General features: G+C 46.4%; 1 protein-coding gene across 1 annotated transcript in view; it reads left to right on the top strand.

Annotated features, from left to right (window-relative positions):
• Positions 1–2,527: 2,527 nt before the first annotated feature.
• The window catches only part of DPYS (dihydropyrimidinase), a 76,013-nt gene continuing 55,812 nt past the window's right edge, over positions 2,528–22,728 (top strand). Inside the window, exon 1 of the mRNA XM_044293164.1 lies at positions 2,528–2,904. Within this exon, the coding sequence (XP_044149099.1) occupies positions 2,650–2,904 (255 nt within the window). The 5' untranslated portion in view covers positions 2,528–2,649. The remainder of the gene's footprint in view (positions 2,905–22,728) is intronic.

A 22,728-nucleotide genomic window follows, 5' to 3' on the forward strand; every position in this document is an offset into this window, starting at 1 on the left:
ATCGTATATGTTACAGGAACAGCATGACACCGTCAAAGGAACAGTTTCCTATATCACGTTCTCTAAATACTTTCAGCCAAGTCATGTTGTTATACCAGTAGCCTGCTACTACTTGATAAGCAGGTTTTCAGAAATATATTATCACTGTATTATAATTTAGTTAGCAAAAAACCTTATACCAAGTTTATTAAGGGTAAATAGCTATGGTCTAGTGCGTGGACTACATTGCCTTATATTTCCTGCACTACGCAAATGACACCTAAATTCTAAACTGAGAAAAAAACAACTTTGTACCCCCATTATAACCCCAGTTTATGTGATTAAAAACCTAGCATATTGTAAAATTTCCTGTCAGCGGTTTACATTCTTGGGCGCCTTCATGCAATTTTGCATAAAATTATAACATTTTGTAAAAATTGCAAAAAGATTCATGTTTGTGGCAAAAAAAAAATCGGAGATGTACACTTTCTAAGAAAAAAGCTCAGGATGTTGAGGAGTCCATAAATGCCACTTATATCTCTGTCAGCATAAACATAACCGATTAAAATCAGAAGAGAAGAGACCAAGATTCTCTTATGGCTATAAACATTTCAGTCAACAAATGTCATGATTAGGTGCAGCGGTTGATTACATGTTGAGCTGCTCATCTTCTCGACACTAATAACGGTACTTCGCTATCAACCGCTTTGTTTGTCCCTACTTCCCATGAAGGCATTCTAGATGGAAGGCGGCGGTGGAGTTAAAACTAGTAATCAAAGTCCAGGTAGTTAAATGGGGTTTGTTTATAAATTATCCCTAGTTCCCAGTAGAGGGACAAGGATGCTCAACTTCTTGGCTTCTAGAGGCCTCAGTCAATTATGATGGGTGGAAGCAGTGTCACCTTGCCCACATTTTACAAATATTTGGTACAATGCTTCCAATCTATCACCATTGCCCAACAGCACCGAGGACATTATTTTATGTAATGAATGGGCTAACAATTAAACGGATTGCTCTTTCAGAAGACATTGCTCAGGTTACAGCCATCTTGAACAATTCTTCTGATAATATTTTATACAGGCATTTTGGCTATATAGTCCATCAGTAGCCAATTAGAACAGATCTGCTGTCAGTTGTGAAAAGCCTCTATTAAAATCCTATGGCTGTGTCCCTCCTGAAACTGGCGTACATTATTGCTCAAGTCTACTCCAGCTCAGCTTTGTTCCAGCTCATGTCTGCTCTATCTCAAGTCTTTTCCAGCTCCAGTATACCAGTCTCAATTCTACTCCAGCTCAGTTCTGCTCCAGCTCAGTTCTGCTCCAGCTCAGCTCTGTTCCACCTCATGTCTGCTCTATCTCAAGTCTCTTCCAGCTCCAGTGTACCCAGGCTCAAGTCTGCTCCAGCTCCAGTATACCACTAAATTAGGTGCAACTCGCTCAAGCGCACAATACTTGTGTGGGAAACGTCATTCTTCATAAATCTTCCCCATTGTATTTACACAGTCCATGGGATTTTTATGGTTTTTCTCCAGGAAAGTCTGACACAGCTCAGTTCTGCTCCAGCTCAAGTCTGCTCCAGCTCCGGTATACCCCTGTTCAAGTCTACTCCAGTCCCAGTATACCCCAGCTCTAGTCTACTCCAGCTCCAGTAAACACCAGCTCAAGTCTGCTGAAGCTCATCTACTCCAGATCTAGTCTACTCCATCTCAAGTCTGCTCCAGTTCCAGTATACCCAGCTCTAGTCTACTCCAGCTCCAGTATACCCCAGCTCAAGTCTACTCCAGCTACTGTATACCACAGCTCTAGTCTACTCCAGCTCCAGTACACTCCAGCTCAAGTCTGCTCCAGCTTCAGTATACCCCAGCTCTAGTCTACTCCAGCTCCAGTATACCCCGATCCAAGTAGTCTACTCCAGCTCAAGTCTGTTCCAGCTCCAGTATACCCCACCTCTAGTCTACTCCAGCTCTAGTGTACTCCAGCTCCAGTATACCCCAGCTCTAGTCTACCCCAGCTTAAGTCTGTTCCAGCTCCAGTATAACCCAGCTCTAGTCTACTGCAGCTAAAGTCTGTTCCAGCTCCAGTATACCCCAGCTCTAGTCTACTCCAGCTCAAGTCTACTCCAGCTCCTGTATACTCCAGCTCCTGTATACCCCAGTTCTAGTCTACTCCAGCTCAAGTCTGCTCCAGCTTCAGTATACGCCAGCTCTAGTCTACTCTTGCACCAGTTTACCCCAGCTCTAGTAGTCTACTCTAGCTCAAGTCTGTTCCAGCTCCAGTATACCCTAGCTCAAGTCTAGTCTAGTCTAGTACTGTACTAACAGTACAAAAACACTTTTTTAATGCTTCACTGTTAATTTTTTTTTGAACATCCGTGCTGTAAATCATGCACCTTACTGTGTAGGAATGGAGCCATGGTTAATCATACATAGTTGTACTGAATGAGTGCCCTGTAAAAGATGGAGGAGTGGTCAGTAAATCCTGTCCTTACTTTTTAACACTGGCTCTGGTATGTGCTATCTTATATAACATCTCTCTTGGAGCAGAGTCCAGCAGCTAACCAGAGCTGTGAGGAGCAGCAGAGGTCCTGGATACAAGGGAATTGTCTTCTGGTTTATTCTACAGCATTTCAGGCCAACGCAATCTCCTGGAGAAAGGCACAACGGTCAGGCCTATGGCATCCAACCGGATATTGATAAAAGGTGGTAAAATAGTGAACAGCGACTTTTCCCAAATATCTGATGTTTACATTGAAGATGGAATAATCCAAGACATTGGAGAGAATCTGCAGCCTGATGACATCGCTGGTGTGAAGGTCATAGATGCCAGTGGTAAACTGGTGATTCCAGGAGGCATTGATACCCACACACACATGGAGTTCCCATTCATGGGCACATCTTCGGTAGATGATTTCTACAGAGGAACAAAGGTAATGAGCAGCTTGAAACCAAAGACATGTAAATCAAGATTATTTATTGTAAATATTTGCCACTTTGTAATATAGTTTTTGCAAGTTTATGGTATTTGAAAAATATACTATATTTATGCATTATCTGCATCACTTTCTGGGTGGGGGTACAAACTCATTTAAAGGGCATCTGTCAGCAGTTTTGTACCTATGACACCAGCTGACCTGTTGCATGTGCGCTTGGCAGCTGAAGGCATCTGTGTTGGTCCCATGTTCATATGTGCCCGCATTGCTGAGAAAAATAATGTTTTAATATATGCAAATGAGTCTCTAGGAGCAACGGGGGCGATGCCATTACACCTAGAGGCTCAGCTCTCTTTGCAATTTCTGCACCCTCTGCACTTTGATTGGCAGGGCAAGACAGTGAAATTGTTATCATGCCTGGTCCTGCCAATCAAAGTGCAGATGGTGAAGCAGTTGCAGAGAAAGGGGATCCTAGAGGCTCATTTACATATATTAAAACATAATTGGACACATATAAACATGGGACCAACACATATGCCTTCAGCTGCCAAGCCCACGTGTAACAGGTCAGTGTCATATGTACAAAACTGCTGACAGATTCTCTAAGAAATGTTTCAGACACTTTTTCACTGCAGCGTCAAGCGTAACTGTCAGAAAACATCACCAGGTTTGGTAGCACTGCTCACTGGTATGGTTTACCACCAATATTAAATGTATTAAATATTTATTAAATTAAATCTCCCTCTAGTTTTCAATTCCTCATTATTTTCAAGATCTCTGCTTGCTGTTAGTGGAATGGATCCGTTATAGTTTGCATCAAGAGGCTAGAGAGTACAACCACATGGGGCATATTTTGCTGCAGAAAATCTGCTGCAAGTTTTGTTATGGATCGGTGAAAATCTGGGACGAATCTGCGTCAAAATTTTCATAGATTTCACGTTATGCATTGCAAAGGATGAAATTCCACAGGTTGAATTGACATATTGTGTTTTTACAACCTGCTGTGCATGTCCATTTTTGCGCACATCCTGCATGTATATTGTGTGCAGCGTGTGGATGGGATTTGTTTAAATCTCCATACTTTGCGGATACTGTAAAAATGGAAATGTGTGCAATCCCCATGTGGTGTATCCAAAACCCTTTCCTAATCATGTCGAACTGATAAACACTTGTATGGCTCATTAAGGCTACATGCACACTTTCAGTTTTTCATGGCCATTTTGCATCAGTGTGTGCATTCATTTCCGTGTGTCCGTTTTTAATGTCCGTTTTGTATCCGAGATGTGGGCCACAGGGGCATACATAGAAATAATTTAGCCCTGCTCCTATCACAACATGCCTCTATACTCTCCGACTACCAGTCCGGGCCCTTCCCTACCGCCCCTTTTTACCAAAAAACAAAGAAAAAATATCATTCAATTTTATCAATCAATACCCAGCTATTCATGCACTGAATTCTTATCGGCAAACCTCCCTCACCTCATTATGGACTGCTACAAACTTACGATTCCCTTCCCCTCACCCACATCATGAACTACTGCAGTCTTATCATCTTACCCAAGAATCAGCCCGCCTATGAACTGCACTGCAGCTGCACATTGCACCCCTTAGGTTATGTGCACATGTGCCCCAGAGGTTCCAGCAGGAGCCTCCATCAAAGATTTTGCAGCAGAATGCTGACTGTAGCGGTATTTTGTGCACCAAAATGCCTGTACTCACTGCGGATTCTGACAGACCCCCATATGTGAATGTGATCCGGCAGGTGCCATCAGTGTTCGGCATATGCAGGATCCTATGCTAGAACAGAACAGCAAAATCTGATTGCATTACCTGATCAACTGTGCCCACTGCAGCTGCATTATAATATATATATATACACAGGGCTTTTTTTCTCAGAGAAAAGGTGGTGGAACTCACCCCCCCTCCCCTGGCCACGCCCCTACCCACCCCTAGGACCACCCCCTAAAACCGCCCCTTTAGAGAACAGGGATGCAAGTAAAATTTGGGGGGGCTATAAAAGTCCAGCCCAGCAAAGAAACCCCCCAGATGGGGATGGCACTGTTAATGGGGGATCTGGTGATGGCACTGTTATGGGGTGGAGGATCTGTGGATGGCACTGTTATGGGGTGGAGGATCTGTGGATGGCACTGTTATGGGGGATCTCTGGATGGCACTGTTATGGGGGATCTGTGGATGGCATCCACAGATCCCCCATCCTATAACAGTGCCATCCACAGACCCCCCTACCCCATAACAGTGCCTTCCACAGACCCCCCACCCCAAAACAGTGCCATCCACAGACCCCCCCCAACCCCATAACAGTGCCATCCACAGACCCCCCACCCCATAACAGTGCCATCCACAGACCCCCCCCCCCCACCCCATAACAGTGCCATCCACAGACCCCCCACCCCATAACAGTGCCTTCCACAGACCCCCCACCCCAAAACAGTGCCATCCACAGACCCCCCCAACCCCATAACAGTGCCATCCACAGACCCCCCACCCCATAACAGTGCCATCCACAGACCCCCCCCCCCAACCCCATAACAGTGCCATCCACAGACCCCCCCCCACCCCATAACAGTATAACAGTGCCATCCACAGACCCCCCCCCCCACCCCTTAACAGTGTCATCCACAGACATTCAATTTATAATGATTCATGCTGCCCCCTCTGTAGTATAACATTCAATATATCCTACTCACAGGGCTACTGTTATATCGTAATGCAGGCCGGCCGGGCAGACGAGCGGCAGCGTCACTGACTGACGTCAAGTGCCTGCGCCGCCTGCTTCATTTATAAAGTAGGCTGGGCAGGCACGTGACGTCAGTCAGTGACGCTGCCGCTCGTCTGCCCGGCCGGCCTGCATTACGATAACAGTAGCCCTGTGAGTAGGATGGATATATTGAATGTTATACTACAGAGGGGGCAGCATGAATCATTATTAATTGAATTACACATTTTTTAACTGTACTGGAGCGGCGTGGCCGGAGCACAGTGAACGCACCGGCCCCCAGCTCCTCCTCCCAGTCCCTCCCCGCTGATACATCGCAGCCTGCGATGCTGGAGCATGGCAGGCTGCGATGTCAAAAGGTGGTGGAACGCCGTTTCGGTGCATTCCGCCAGAAAAAAAGCCCTGTACATATATATATAGTTTGCCATCCTTCTGCCATGAACTGTGCCTGCTAATTATGTAATACACCATACCCCCATCATGAACTGTGCCTGCTGCCTTTATATAGTGTGCCATCCTTCCCCGCCATGAACCGTGCCTGCTGCCTTTATATAGTGTGCCATCCTTCCCCCCCATGAACCGTGCGTGCTGCCTTTATATAGTGTGCCATCCTTCCCCCCCATGAACTGTGCCTGCTGCCTTTATACAGTGTGCCATCCTTCCCCCCCATGAACTGTGCCTGCTGCCTTTATACAGTGTGCCATCCTTCCCCCCCATGAACCGTGCCTGCTGTTGATTATAATATGTTCCATACTCCACCACTGCTGCTGTTTCCTCGCCTCTTTCTCTGCCCCCCTTCCCCCAGTGCTCACTTACTGCATGTTCTACTGTAGTCGGCTGTGATCCAGCTCAGATCTCCTCTACCACTAAGACAGAAAATAAGACCTCTGAGGAAGGTCCGTTTGGACCAAAACGTCCGGTCACCATTGTCAAGAGTGGTCATCCATTTTGGCTTAAGATGTAACTGGATCATGAGTTTTGTATGATATTACACCAATAAATGTCTTAAATTGCAACTAAAAAAATCAGTGTCCCGCAATTCGCGTATCACTACAGTAGTCGGCTGTCACTGTGCCAGATCTTCACACTGTGCTGGCAGAGGATCAGGGCCGGGCAAGATATTTTGTTGGCAAAGGCAAATGTGGTTGCCCACTTTATAGAATTTATTAAAAACGACCTTACTTGCTAATTAAATAAATAAAAAAACATTTGCAATGTGCACATACCGATTACTAAAATATTTAATTCAGTCACTCACAGCTGATATTTCTCTAATGAAGTCATTCACTTTCTTTTCTTCTCCATTCACCCTAGACAGCCATAAAAAGTTCTGAAGAGGTTAAGAGGCAGTAGTCACATTTTGGTCTTTAGGCCCAAAGACCCTTTTGCTATAAAAGAAGACATTATAAAGGTATTATAAAGATCATAAATAAAGATCATAGGTATCCCCATGTCCCAAAATTCCTGTACTATTAAAATATAAATGTATTCATCCCATATGGTGAACACCATAAGGGAAAGAAAATAAAAATGGGCAATTTGGCATTTTTTGATCCCTTCACCTCCCCAAAATATTTAATAAAAAGTGATTAAAAAAAACACTCTGAAATCGTATCAATTAAAAACAACATGTCTCCCCTCAAAAAAAAAAGAGAACTCAAATAGCTCCATTGAAGTATATATAAAAAGTTATGGGGGTCAAAATATGGCTTTTATTTTTTTTAACAATTAAAGAAAATTTTTTATTATAAATAAGAAGTATTAAAACTCAATAAAAAATAAACATATGTGGTATCGTAATTATACTGACCTGGAGAATGAAGAGAACAGGTTAGTTTTACCATATAGGGAACATCATAAAAACAAAACCCATAAAACTGTTGTGAACTTGTGTTTTTCATAATTTCACCCTATTTGGCATTGGTGTACATTTTGGCCAAAGCGTAATAAGCCACTCACCACGTCAAGGTCGCCTTCATGAGTGGTCCCTAACACTGCGCTCCCTGGACTTTATGTGGCTGTCATGGCCCATAAAAGGTAGGAACTAGTGTTAGGGACCACTCATGAAGGCGACCTTGACGTGGTGAGTGGCTTATTACGCTTTGGCCAAAATGTACACCAATGCCTTATTCAACATCCAGCATAAAGGCAGGGCAGAGTGCTGGTTGCAGTGTGCGATTGCATTTTGTGTTTTTACATTTATATCTCTATTTCGCCATAGCAATCTGCACCTGCTAGGGGTAGTGCGGGCTGAATTTTCCATATTTTCCTCATATGGATATGTGTATGGAAAAATAAAAAAGTTATGCCTTTAAGAAGTTATGCCTGGGAGTAAAAAAACTAAAATGAAAAAACTGAAAATAACCTAGTCTAGAAGGTTAGAAACCTGGAAAGTATAATTTTTTCCCCGCAAAAATAAGCCCTCACACGGCTTTGTGAGCATAAATCCAATTCCAGCAAAGTACAAGACCTGTAAAAACAAAATAGATATGATATCACTGTAGGGTGGGGAGACCTTTCTCTAAAGATCACCCTATGATATATCTCAGCCCAGAGACGAACCCTTATGGTGGGGACCCTCTGTGCTCGTGCCTGGGCTATAACACCCTAACTGGCCCTCAACGGGTTGATTGGTTACCTACAAGCATCTAGTAGGGTCCACCTATTACACTGACCCCCTGAGCAACCCAGTGTTTGGGGGAAACACGTCGGGGTGCTAGGGATGCTAGGACCCGTTGAGGGCGAGTTAGGGTGTTATAGCCCAGGCACGAGCACAGAGAGTCCCCACCATAAGGGGTCGTCTCTGGGCTGAGATATATCATAGGGTGATCTTTAGGGAAAGGTCTCCCCACCCTACAGTGATATCATATCTGTCTGTTGTTACATGTAGTCGTGTATCTTGTAGCCGAGAACTGCGTATTAGTTATATTGTACTATATTGTGTGATGACTGGTATATTGTGTGATGAATTGATCACTCATCATCACTTACACTATACTTATAAGGGACAATTTTTTTTTAAACCAATTATAATAAAGTATTTTGTTTTTAAGGGTCTTGTACTTTGCTGGAATTGGATTTACTATTTAAGACTCGGTTATCAGTTGATAAGATATAGGCAATTGCTGATTTCCTGTCTTTTTCTACAGTAGTGATGGACGAACATCGGCCGGAACGATTCGCAAATGCACATTCGCAATCAAATGTTCGCGAACCGCACGTTCGCATTGCACCTATAGACTTTAACAGCAGGTAAACCTGAAAAACCTTCAGGTCATATTTGCAGACACCAAATACAAACTATGAGTGCACAAATAGTCCCACAACATGGACAGTGATATACCAGAGGGGGGTCATTGGCAAAAATTCCCACAAAGATTTTTTATTTTAATCAGGGGCCATTTTTATGCATCTTAAAGGGAAACTGTCCAAAATGTGCCCTACTGGAGCCTAGAAATTTTTTATTTCCTATCGGTTTGATGTACACAAATGTGCAGCACTCCACTTTTTTATAACCTGCAGAGTCCATTAAAAAAATGCATACATTAACGTGAATTTTTTTTAGACCATGGAACTGTATGGTGAACTGTACGGCATCAGTCTGATGCATCTGTTAACGCATACATTTTTGGTATGCATTAAATGGATGGCACAAATGGGATGTGAACCCAGCCCTAGTATCAGTTTAAGCACCAGTACACAGCGGAGCAGCTTGGCGGAGAGGGGAGGCCGCCATGTACTGACAGAGCGCTACCTGGTCCTGGTGGTCAGGGATGAGGGCTATGCTTCCCAAGAATCATTTTCTACTGGGAAATACAAGGCACAGTATAATACACTAGAATATATATAATATAAAGATATTAGCCCTACCCCCGAATAATAATACAATTAGGGTCCATTCACATGTCCATAAGTGTTTTGCGGACCGCACATCACAGACACTATAATAGAAAATTCCTGTGTGATGGTGTGGGGGTGCTTTGCTGGTAGCACTGTTGGGGATTTATTGAAAATTGAAGGGATACTGAACCAGCATGGCTACCACAGCATCTTGCAGCGGCATGCTATTCCATCCGGTTTGCGTTTAGCTGGACCATCATTTATTTTTCAACAGGACAATGACCCCAAACACACTCCAGGCTGTGTAAGGGCTATTTGACCATGAAGGAGAGTGATGGGGTGCTGCGCCAGATGACCTGGCCTCCACAGTCACCAGACCTGAACCCAATCGAGATGGTTTGGGGTGAGCTGGACCGCAGAGTGAAGGCAAAAGGGCCCACAAGTGCTAAGCATCTCTGGTAACTCCTTCAAGACTGTTGGAAGACCATTTCAGGTGACTACCTCTTGAAGCTCATCAAGAGAATGCCAAGAGTGTGCAAAGCAGTAATCAAAGCAAAAGGTGGCTACTTTGAAGAACCTAGAATATGACATATTTTCAGTTGTTTCACACTTTTTTGTTATGTATATAATTCCACATGTGTTAATTCAAAGTTTTGATGCCTTCAGTGTGAATCTACAATTTTCATAGTCATGAAAATAAAGAAAACTCTTTGAAGGTGTGTCCAAACTTTTGGTCTGTACTGTACGTCTGACACAGATTGTGGCGCATAGATCCTTAGCACCGCAACCTGCATAATTTTCCCGCTCATGCCAGGTCTAAAAAAGGATGGCGTGGGCAGGGAAAGGGATACAGTTATGGCCATCCAGTTATTGAATACCACCGCCATACATTGACCGGATAACACCTATGTAGAGTGACCAAATAACATTGCCATACCGTGACCGGAAAAAAAGGGTATAAGGGGGCATACTACAGGGTGAAGGGCACAGTACGGGGTGGGGGGCACAGTCACATGACCCTGTAAAATTAGAAGGTCCTTATGGTGAATGCGGTTCATATGCCACCATAATGAGAGGCAGAGGAGTGAGACAAGGGTGTGATTATGTGGCTAGAGATAAAAAAATATAACTGTCGGCCAGAACAGGCCCCAAAAATTAGCCAATAGGCATTCACCTGACAGCAAAGAACTTTGGATTCTGTGGCTGGAGGTACATTAGGTGGTCACAGGGTAAAAATGTAACTGTTGGCCAGTACAGGTGTAACATCCCAGAGTATGTCACTAAAACTCTGTCACCCTGCTATATGATGTTAAGTGTAAATGTGTTATCATCCTGTATAACCTGACATTACATTTTCCATTATCTGAATTTCCTATGACTGTGTTATGTAAATTTGCTGTAATTATTCATGTACACCAGTAGGTGGCGGCAATGTATAGGCGGTCTATAGAATAGTTTAGTATATCTAGACCGGAATAGTCCATTCCAGTCTAGGCTCCCCTGTATGAGCAGAAGTGGGACGTTCCCATGTCCTGTATCATGAGGAGCAGTAGGAAGTCTAGTTAGTGTACCAGCCACCCCCTGTTGGGGTAGGTTGTGTTGATAGGAGCTCCCAGAACAAGGGATCCCAACCCTGGATCCAACCTCGGCTGAGGCAGAGATCCATCCTCCCAGCCTGAGTCATCTACCTCAGCTGGACGACCAGAGAAGCAGCATCCACAGAACAATAGATCTCCAGGAAGACACCATCATACCCTGCGAGCAGTCCTGTGAGCACAGATCCCAAGACCAGGAGAAGATAAGTACCTCCTCAGTTAGTCAGGCCCAAACTAAGCAGACTACAGACAGAGCAGAAGACAGATACCTGCCAGATCTACTAGGCGCATGTACCAGAAGCAGAATAGATATAAATTCCTGCTACATATTGCCAAAACCTGCTGGGACCCAAGACTATTGCTGTGACCTTGTATGGATCAAAGCTGCCATTTGGACTTTATTATCAGACTGGATCTCAATTATTCCATCAGAACTCCTATTAACCACACTCATACAGGAGTCCAGCCGTACCAAGGAAGGAGACACCGTTGACACTACACAAAGACATTATCCCCCTCTGGCATTCCTCGCCTGGTATACGAGCTTTAACATCTTAAAGGGCCCTGGTACAGTACCTGCGCAAGCTGCAACTGGTTTCACAAACTATTACATATATAAACTGACCCAATGCATAGCAACCCCACTGACCCAGTGTCCTGCTCATTGCACAGGCTCCAAAAATTAGGCATCACCATCCTCCTCTGACTCCTCTTCAGGCTTCTGCTGACTTGTCTCAGATGGAGTAGCCCCCCCTGGGAATTCATTCAGCATTGCTACTTCCTCATCTTCCAGCTCCTGCTCATCGATGGCTTGATCAATGACACGACGCAATGCACGCTCCAGAAAGAAGGCGTAAGGTACGATGTCACTGATGGTGCCTTGGATGCGACTGACCAGTTTGGTGATCTCATCAAAAGGCTGCAGAAGTCTGCATGCGTCGCGCATGAGCAGCCACTGGCGCGGTGGAAAAAAAAAACAAGCTCCCCAGAACCTGTCCTGCCGCAGAGTTCGTACAAGTAGTCATTAACTGCACGTTTCTGCTGGAGCAGCTTATCAAGCATATACAAGTTGAAGCTCCAGCGCGTCGGGCTGTCACAAATCAGACGTCTGATGGGCAAGTGGTGTCGCGCTGAATGTCAGCAAGGCGAGCCATGGCCGTGAAAGATCTTCTAAAATGGGCAGAGATTTTCCTGGCCTGCGGCAAGACGTCCTGGACCCCGGGGTATTTGGCAATGAATCGCTTCACGACTAAGTTCAGGATGTGTGTCATTTTGCCCTGTTTCAGCGCGCTCAGCAGATTGGCACCGTTTTACCACTTTACCAACTGTCAAATTGAGCAGGGTTAGCCACTGATTGGCCTGTGACCGCAGAGCTGAAAGCAGTGCAGGACCGGTGTGGCTCTTGGCTTCCAGGCACAACAGCTGCAGCACAGCATGGCAACGTCTCACCTGGCACGTCGAATAGGTTTTGGGGAGCTGGGGGGTGCAGCGGAAGGGGCGGTAGCAGTGGAAAAGGAGGAGGAGACGGAGAATGGAGTAGGAGGAGGAGAAGAAGGCCTGCATGCAATCCTTGGCCGTAACACCAAATCCACATATGTGCCACGGGTTACATGCTTGACGGCCATCAGAAGGTTCACCCAGTGAGCAGTAAAAGTTGTGTACCTTCCCTGCCCGTGTTTGCTAGACCACATGTCTGTGGTCAGATGTATCTTGGCACTGACACTGTGTGTCAGAGATATATTAACTTGCCGCTGTCTTTTGGGGTGCACACAGCAGAGAGTGAGGAGGGTGCAGAAGCAGAAGGCTGAGTGAGCCAATCAACCAACTGTGGTGCGTTCTTTGACATAAACGCACACACCTTCTCCAACTTTCCACTTAGGCTCCGGCCTGGTGCACCTGCCCGACCCCTACCATCCCTGCAGAACGGTCTGCCTCTTCCTCTGCCTGTAGTATTTGTGTAAGAAGGTACTGTATATTATAAGTATATCACACCCCTCTATATCACACTTATCGATAGCACACCTATACCAGTCCTTAAAAGGATTTTGTGGCCCTATTAGCTAGCGTTTGGTGTCCCTAACTGTCCCTGCTCCAAAATGCAACCTCTACCTACACTGGCAAAACACATAATGTAAAATGGCTTCCAGATCGGGTTTTGTTATAGGGTTTGGGGTGTGTCCATGTGCTGAAACGTCTCAATTGGCTGTCCTGTCCCACCTGATGGATGTGTCATGGGTCAAAGTTCGGCGCTATGCAAAAAAATATGGCGCGTGCGAATATCGCCATACGTTCGCATGTTCGGCGACTCGTGACTGAGCAAAGTTCGCCGTGAAACAACCACCGGGCGAACCGGAAGGCCATCTCTATTCTACAGTTCATAGACATGATCTGACCTCAGTTACCTCGGAACCTATTGCAACAGCATCGTCTATGTGTGGATCTGTTATCTCCAGACCTTGGACCTTTTGGCATCACATAAATCACTTTACTTGTCAAAATACCTTTGAATGATGCCAAATTCCAGATGCAAAATTCATACCAAGTACTAAATACTTAGATGATAGTCATTCCATGGCAAGCAGGGTTAAATAATCTGTGTGACATAGTGGTAAAGTGGCAGCATCATGAGGAGACCACAGAGTGTCCCAGTGACATAGTGTTGAGGTAGCAGCAGCATGAGGAGACCACAGAGTAGTGAGGTGGCAGCAGCATGAGTTGCCCACCGAGTAGTAAAGTGGCAGCAGCATGAAGATACCACAGAGTGGCCCAGTGACATAGTGTTGAGGTGGCAGCAGCATGAGGAGACCACAGAGTAGTGATGTGGCAGCAGCATGAGGAAGCCACAGAGTGGATTGCATACCCAAGTGTAGGAATGGCTGAGTGGTATAGGGTGGCCTAAGATGTCAAGTGAGTGTCACGGTGCTCCTACCTGGATACGGCTGGACCCCAGGCGTTGGCTCTGAAGCAGCATTTAGAGGGGAATAATTGAGGGATTAAAGAATAAATTGAGTCCAGACCTTAAGATTCAGTTAAAAAGCAGTTTTACTTTGCATAAACGTTCTCCAAAATGGTTTACAGGCAGCCTTTAGCAAGAAAACTCCGGCAGGTAAACTCATCTCTGCTACATCTGTTTCTCTCTGGATCTGCTGTACTGACAGGCTGGCTGTATAACTTAGCTTTTGCTGTATGCTGCAACTTCTCTATTTGTAGTCTGTCTCTTAATTAGGCCAGGGAACTTTCCTCCTGGCTCCTGAGGCTTTAAGCTGAGACCTCCATGACCAGCAGAGCTGAGGGTGCTTTAGCTGGCTTGGGTTGGGCACATCCAGCAGAGACATGCCCAGCACACCCTGCCTTGGCAGGGGGTAAGCTGGAACTCCCTAACTCTGGTCCCCACCCTTCCTGCAGGAAGTGGGCAGAGCCCACTTCTCCACAGATACGGGGTTAGAATGGAATGGAAAGCTCCATTCTACCTAATTGTAGCTCTGCTGTGTTTGATGCCACCTGCTGGTGAACCAGCCATATTACATTTGAACATAACAGTTACATTAGAAATAGGAATGCACATTGTGGAAGACCTGGAAGAAATACACGAGATTACATTATATTAGCCTATTAGAGATAGTAGCAGGGTGAAGAAGTGGTAATGACACTCTGGGGCAGCACAGACTGGCACAGTGACATAGTGTTAAGGTGGAAGCAGCATCAGGAGGCCACAGGGTGGCCCAGTGACATAGTGTTGAGGTGGCAGCAGCATCAGGAGACCACAGAGTAGGGATGTGGCAGCAGCATAAGGAGACCTCAGAGTGGCCCAGTGACATAGTGTTAAGGTGGCAGCAGCATGAGGAGACCACAAAGTTGCCCAGTGACATAGTGTTGAGGTAGCAGCAGCATGAGGAGACCACAGAGTGGTGAGGTGGCAGCAGCATGAGGAGACCACAGAGTTGTCCAGAGACATAGTGTTGATGTAGCAGCAGCATGAGGAGACCACAGAGTGGCACTGTGTCAGAGTGAGGAGAAGGGGGGCAATACCAGTACCAGCTGAAGATCGTGGTTGGCAGTAGGAGCACCTGGTATCAGGCAGGTGGCAGCATCAGGATAGTAGCGTCAAAGTGTAGGTGTGGCTCCATAGATGATCTAGTCTGATGCATTAGGCACTGGTGTGATCCACGCCTGATTAATCTTAACAAATGCCAGTTTCTCAACATTTTGGATGGACAGGCGAGTTCTCCTTCGGGTAACTATGGCCCCCACCACACTAACCACCCGCTCTGATGCTACACTGCTGGCCGGGCAGGAAAGTTTGTCCAGGGCAAACTCGGCCAGTTGCAGCCACAAATCGAGTTGGGCTGGCCAGTAGTCCAGGGGATCTTTGATGTGGGGTGGCAGGGTGCACTCCAAGTATGCCACAACCTGCTGGTTCAAGTTCTGCTGTATGTCTACCTGCTGCTGTTGGTGAGTAGTTTCTTCAGTAGGCGGGATCAGCGACTCTAGACATGGCAGTGGAACATGAGTGCAGAGGGCCCCCCGGGCAGACCTGTGTGAGGATGGGCAATGGCGCACATAGGCAGTGGCCAACTGACTACATAGGATGTCTCAATAGTAGTTTAGTTTGTCCTCCCTGTCAGCGGATGTAAAAAAGGCCCCCATTTTCGACCGGTAGTGAGGGTCTAACATGGTGGAGCGCCAATAGTCATCCCTCTGGTGAATGATGACAAAATCGTCTATTACTGCGCAAGCAGCTGAGCATGCATCGAGCCATTTGCGCAAGTGACTCAGAGGGACTCCCTGCCTCCATATTTACTGCATACTGCCACGGTGTGTCTGGGTCCTCTGCTACTCTTCTTCATCTCCCTGTAGCTCCCCTGGCTGCTCCTTCTCCTCCTCTCTTGCCACCTGTGTAGAAAAACTACCCATTTCTCTACACATTGCTTGTGCTCAAATGTCCTCCTCCTCTAGTGCAGCCCCCACAGGGCACATGTGGCCATGAGATGTAGTCGCCATGTCTCCTGTCCCCTGGCCAGCCAGATTTAGCAGCATCTGTTCCAGGACATGAATCAGTGGAATGACGTTGTTCATCCCATAGTCCTGGAGACTGACAAATAAAGTGGCCTCCTTAAAAGGCTCTAGCAAACGGCATGTGTCATGCATGAGCTGCCACTGACTAACATCGAAGTTACATAGGGGAGTACCTTTATCCTCCTGTATCATCAAGAAATCGTTTATGGCCTTTCATATCGGTCCAACATATGGAGGGTGGAATTCCAACGGGTGGAAATGTTGCATATCAGCCTATGTTGGGGGATGCTGTTCTGCCGCTGCAGCTCAAGAAGGGTATGCTTTGCAGTGTACGAGTGGCTGAAGTGCATGCAAAGTTTCCTGGCCATTTTCAGGATGTCTTGCATATGGGCGGAAGACTTCAGGAACCGCTTTACAAGCAAATTTAACACATGCGCCATGCTTGAGGCAGCGCCGACACCATGTTCTTCCCGTTGTCAGTCACCATGGTTCCAATTGTCGAGGAGAAAGCCAGGATTAGATTTTTTGATGAAGGACGCGGAGCAGTTCCTCTCCTGTGTGACTTCGCCCAGGCAAAACAGGTGCCGAGCAGCATGACAATGCTGTGCCCTGCACATGTGGTATCCTGGTGGGGCACTGTGAATTGTCCCTGCAGTGGAGGTTGAGGACACAGTGGAGGATGAAGAGGCAGAGGCGGACATTGTCGCAGGACCAACGGCATGAGAACATGGAGGCGGAAGCAGTGTCACCAGGCCAAGTTGCTGGTGTGGCTCGGTAGGAACCACATTTACTCAGTGGGCCATAAAGGATATATTGTCCTTGACCGTAGTTACAGCTACGTCCGCCTACTGTTGTCTCTTGGCAATCGCTTCAGTGATCGATTGCTGATGGAAAGACTGACGAGGAGTAGGAATTGGAGGAGCAGGAGCATCAGGACCGGCAGATAATGGGATGGACAAATAGTTCCCTATGGCTAAGGTGGTGGAGGCTTCACTGCATAAAATTGAGTGCGTGACACTGGGTGATGCAGCGGTTGCTGTGTAAGCTGTGTACCGGGGTGGGCTCCCCAGGATGCAGTGAAGTCACGAACGAGGAAAGCAACCCCAACACTAGCTTTTGCCAAAACAGAATTTTACTTAAATGTGGCAATGAACACAACCACAAATGCTGGGAACATACAATAAATTTACATACACCCAGCCCGAAGGCTGAGACCCTTGTGCTGCACAGCACAGCGCCCTCCGATGGATGCAGGAGGAAGTACGGTAATTTACCTACTGGTGGGCACAACTAAACTGCTACACCTTACCAGTTATTACCCTAAAAAAACAAGAACAATTGTTTGGGTGCGTGGTGCGGGCTAGCCAGCGGTTCAGCACAACAGCTTACAATCTTACAGTGCCCTACAGAATTCCCCCTCCCATAGCTGGTCTTGTAGCACGTGCCTGAGTATTCCTTCAGAGCAAAACGCCAGCCTGGCTTGAGTTTGTGGGAAGTTTATCAGCTCTCCAATGTGAAATGTCACTTTAAGTTATGGAGTCCTTACAATGAACAGCCAACAGCAATCCTCGTTCCTCTGGACAGGATCAGAGACTTGGACACGATCAGCTTCACTTAGCTGCAGCTCTGGTCACTGAGGGATGCTCCCAAACCTGGATGCCGTCGGATCCTCTGCTCACACAGTTCCTCAGTCTCAGCTTCCTCTAAGATAGATGCTTCCTTTTTTTCTCCAGGCTCTGAAACTCCACCTCTCATGAATATGAAAATCTATACAGCCTGTTAGCTGTGTTAACAGCGGCATCTTCTGGCCAAACAGCAGAATGTCAGTCCAGATCATTTAATTTAATCTATACAAACAGTGGTCAGACAATGAGAGCTGTTTCCCCATCTCACATGCCACCCCACTAGAGGTTGAAATAATAGGCAACCCTGCCTATACAAACTCATCCTGGGCATAGCGCTGTGGGAGCTCACCAGCATAGGACCTTGTTGACCTTTGCAGAGTGATAGGCTCAGAAGCACTGGGGATGTCAGGCACATCTAATGGGGGAGGAGCTGCTGACTGCTCAACACTCTTCCTGGGTGGCAAACTTTCCATGGCCAGAGCCTCTGTGGGTACCGGGGCAGGGACAACCCACTATTCCTCTTACTCCTCCTGTAAGGGGATTTGCTCTGTACTCTGATCAGGGGGAGGCATCTCTTCCACACACACTGGCTCATCAAAACTACAACACCTCAATATGTTACGGTGCAAGTTTTGTGAGGGCCCCCCAATCCTTAGTTTTTTATTTTTCACTTGTCTGTCTGCCCTAGCAAGTGACTGGTCTATATTGCTTCCGATGAAGCTGGGCAGTCATTGGATAGGTCTGAGGGCCATCTAGGGACAGTCAGAGAGGGATTTTTTATAGTTAGGACACAGGGACATTTTCAGGGGAAGAGACCCAGCATCTGTCTCCCTCTTATAATCTATCCCTGTTTTTTCCTAACTCTCTCTGAGTGAGCCAGTGAACGCACCTCCTGGCTGCTTCATGATCTTCCTACCAGTTCACTTTGGTTGGCAGTTTTGTGCAACCTCCTAGTGAGGTCTTTGTTATATAGTTTGTTGGGCCTATTATTTTAAATGATACTATTAAAAGGATATATTTTAAGGCTTTCCAGTATTCAATTTATTCGATTTCATATTTTGGGCGCCATTGATATTTAATTTGTGTGACCAGCTTTAAACCTAGGTTGAGTTCATATACGAAGTTTATCATCTCTCCAATGTGAAATGTCTCACTTTAAGTCAGGCATCCTCAAACTGCGGCCCTCCAGCTGTTGCAAAACTACAACTCCCAGCATGCCCGTACAGCCTACAGGTATCAGCCAACAGCAGGGCATTGTGGGAGTTGTAGTTTTACAACAGCTGGAGGACCGCAGTTTGAGGATGCCTGTTTTAAGTTATGGAGTCCTTGCAATGAACAATAGCAACACTTGTGGCCTGACACAAGCAGAGGCCCTAATTAATTAACTACAGGCCTGGTCTCAGTCTCTAGGCGCAAACACTGTAATGAGGTGCGTGCACGATCTTACCGACCCGGGTCTGCTCTGCATCTGCTGGTGACTCTGAACATAACAAATGCCTCTCGAACAAGCGTGCGGTCCCGCAGTGTATGTAGCTGTGCTCCTGAGCTCTCATCAGCTTTCCTGGAAGCAATCCTTGTTCCTCTGGACAGGATCAGGGTCTTTGACACTATCTGCTTCACTGAGCTGCAGCTCTGATCACTAAGCGATGCTCCCACACCTGGATGCCATCAGATCCTCTGCTGACACAGTTCCTCAGGCTGTTTCCTTTAAGGCTACTTTCACACTAGCGCTTTTTGCGGATCTGTCATGGATCTGCAAAAACGCTTCCATTACAATAATACAACCTCCATGATGGATCCGTCATGAACACCACAAAATCAATGATTAACAGATCCGTTTTCTTTTATGTCAGAGAAAACGGATCAGTCCCCATTAACTAACATTGTGTGTCAGGGCGGATCCTTCTTGCTCCGCACCACATCACGGAGAGAAAAATGCTGCCTGCTGCGTTTTTCTGTCCGCAATGGGGACGCAACCAAACGGAATGGAATGCATTTTGGTGCATTCTGTTTCATTCAGTTCAGTTTTGTCCTCATGGACAATGAATGGGGACAAAACTGAAACGTTTTCTTCCGCTATTGAGATCCTATGACGGATCTCAATAGCGGAATTGAAAACACTAGGGTGAAAGTAGCCTAAGATGGCTGCTTCCTTTTTTACTCCAGGCTCTGAAACTCCACCTCTACTGTATGCAGCCTGTTAGCTGTGTTTAGGAAACAGCCGCATCTTGTGGTCAAACAGCATAATGTCAGTCCACATAATTTAATTGAATCTATACAAACAGTGTCCAGACAATGAGAGCTGTTTCCCTATCTCACAGCTGCGGCAGGCTGGACCACCACATCGGAGACACGTTCTGTAACATCCTGAAGCATGTCACTAAAACTACTGTCACGGCTACATGATGTTAAGTGTATATTTATTATTATCCTGTGTAATCTTGCTTTGCATTGTCCCTTATATGTATTTTCTATGTCTGTTTTATACTATTGCTGTTATTTTTCATGTACACCAGCAGGTGGCGGCAATGTGTAAGAAGTCCATGGTTAGTTAATATATCCAGGCTGGAATAGTCCATTCCAGTCTGGGCTCCCCTGTGTGAACAGAAGTGGGACGTCCCCATGTCCTGTCTCATGAGGAGTAGAAGGAAGTCTAGTTAGTGTACCAGCCACCCCTGTTGGGGTAGGTTGTGTTAGTAGGAGCTCCCAGAACCAGGGATCCCAACCCTGGATCCCGCCTCGGCTGAGGCAAGGATCCATCTTCCCAGCTTGAGCTGTCAGCCTCAGCTGGACGACAAGAGAAGCAGCCACCTCCAGCCTCCAGGAAGAAGCATACCCTGTGAGCCAAGCTGTGAGTACTTATCCCAAGACCAGGAGAAGCTAAATACCTACTCAGCTAGTCAGGCCCAAACTAAGCAGACTAAAGACAGAGCAGAAGACAGATACCTGCCAGATTCTACTAGGCGTATGTACCAGAAGCAGAATATATATATAAATTCCTGCCACATATTGCCAAAACCTGCTGGGACCCAAGACTAAAAGCTGTAACTTGTACGGATTTAAAGCTGCCATTCAGTAAAGACAAGTTGGATTATATCTCCTGTTTGGACCTCAATTATTCCATCAGAACTCCTATTAACAACACTCAATTTATTACAAGTGAGCCAGGATTCAGGAGTCCAGCTGTACCAAAGTAGGAGACACCGTTGACACTACACAGAGACATTATCCCCCTCTGGCATTCCTCACCTGGTACATGAGCTATAACATCTTAAATGGCCCTGCTACAGTACCTGCGCAAGCTGCAATTGGTGTCACAAACTACTACACCTATATACTGACCCACTGCATAGCAACCCCACTGAACCAGTGTCCTGCTCATTGCAGTTCTCTCAGGCCACTTTATGGTGACGCGGCATGTGTTGACACAGGGCGGTGGTGCCAACATTGGCACCCTAGCCACACTTCACCTTTTACCCACAAATTCGGCAAATAGCCAGCTGAGCCCACAGCATATAATACTTCTCTGGCTGAGAGAACAGAAAAGGACAGAGGCAGTTTGAGAATAGTTGAGGGCACGGGGCCTGCTCCCGGTCCATGCCAACTAAGAACCCACCGACTCTTGGCTGGGGGTGTCTGATGTCACTTCCGAGGAAGTAGAAGACCGAGTCAACCATTCAAGCACCGCTGGGTTGCTGGTCAAGACACGACCGATAGATGACACTGGGAGCTCAGGCCTCTCGCTGCGACTCCTGCTGCCATCCCCCCTTCTTCTGCTGCCTGCGACAGAAACATTTTGGCCACTGCCCGTTCCCTTTGAAGGGCCGGTCACTTACTGTTAGATAAAATAATTAAATTAAAAGGAAATTAATACTCTCCAAAAAAAGCTGTAAATCATTGTAACTTGACCACAAAGCGGTAAATAACACATACTTGTTTTTTTCCACTAATACACCCCAAAAAAGGCTGTAGTACAATGTAACTGCACCGCAGAAGGGCAAATAATATGTACTTTTTATACTATGTAAGGGATCGCTTTCTCAAGCAGGGCTGCGATGACAGATTCCTTCTCAGACAATTGGGTTCAAGTCCATATAATGCTTTATTCTGGCACTTCAGCACCAGCACAAACATAAACCAAAATAAATACCTGCCCGTCTGGGCACTACCTAATACATGTGTCGTCTCTATCTCACCTATAGAGCACAGTTCACAAACAGGGTATCAGGTTCCAACACTCAGCAGGTAAGCTCATCAGGCACAGTCCCACACAGGGGAGATCAGGCTTGTGGGTTGATAATAGAGAGGGAGTAACCATCATTGATCACCGTCTGCTTTCTCTGCCTCTACTCTGCCCCGCTCTGCTGTTGTTCTCTTGTCCTCTCCCCTATTGTTACTGCTCTCCTTGTGTCCTGTGTTCTGTGCTGGGCATTGTGGCTTGGCTTTTTTTCTGGGCTGTAGCCCCGTTCCAAGTGCGGCTTGTTTGGGGTTCTGTGGGGCTCTGTGGGACGCCTGGCTCATCTGCTTTGCTGGTTTCGCTGTGCTGCTGTCCTGTCCAAGTTGAGGGTATGGACTCACCATGACTGCCTGCATGCTTTCCGTGGACGTGCTCTCCCTCCCTTGTCTTTGCAACTTTGGAAAGAAGTTGGTGAAAAACCTTGATGTTTCTTTTTGATATTGATTGGAGACATTAATACAAGAACAAGGAAGGAGAGAGAAGGAGAAGGAAGGAGGAGAAGGAAGTTTAAAAAAAGGAGGGGGAAAAGAAAAAAAAGGGTGAAGTAAATGGCCCCCAAGCAAAATAGGCAGTCAACAGACCTGTCATTACCCAAAACGGGACAGAGATCTGCAGAGTCCGCAAAAATTGACCAGTTCTTGAAATCGCCAAATGTAAATACAAGAACAGAACATAAAGGGAAGCAGGATGCAACTTTAAAAAAAAACACTGTTTTCTCTACATCGGAAGAGGCAGCAGATAATTGCTCTCAGGATGGAGATGGGGAGAGGG

Source organism: Bufo gargarizans, chromosome 5 (genome assembly GCF_014858855.1).
Source record: "Bufo gargarizans isolate SCDJY-AF-19 chromosome 5, ASM1485885v1, whole genome shotgun sequence".
NCBI lineage: Eukaryota > Metazoa > Chordata > Amphibia > Anura > Bufonidae > Bufo > Bufo gargarizans.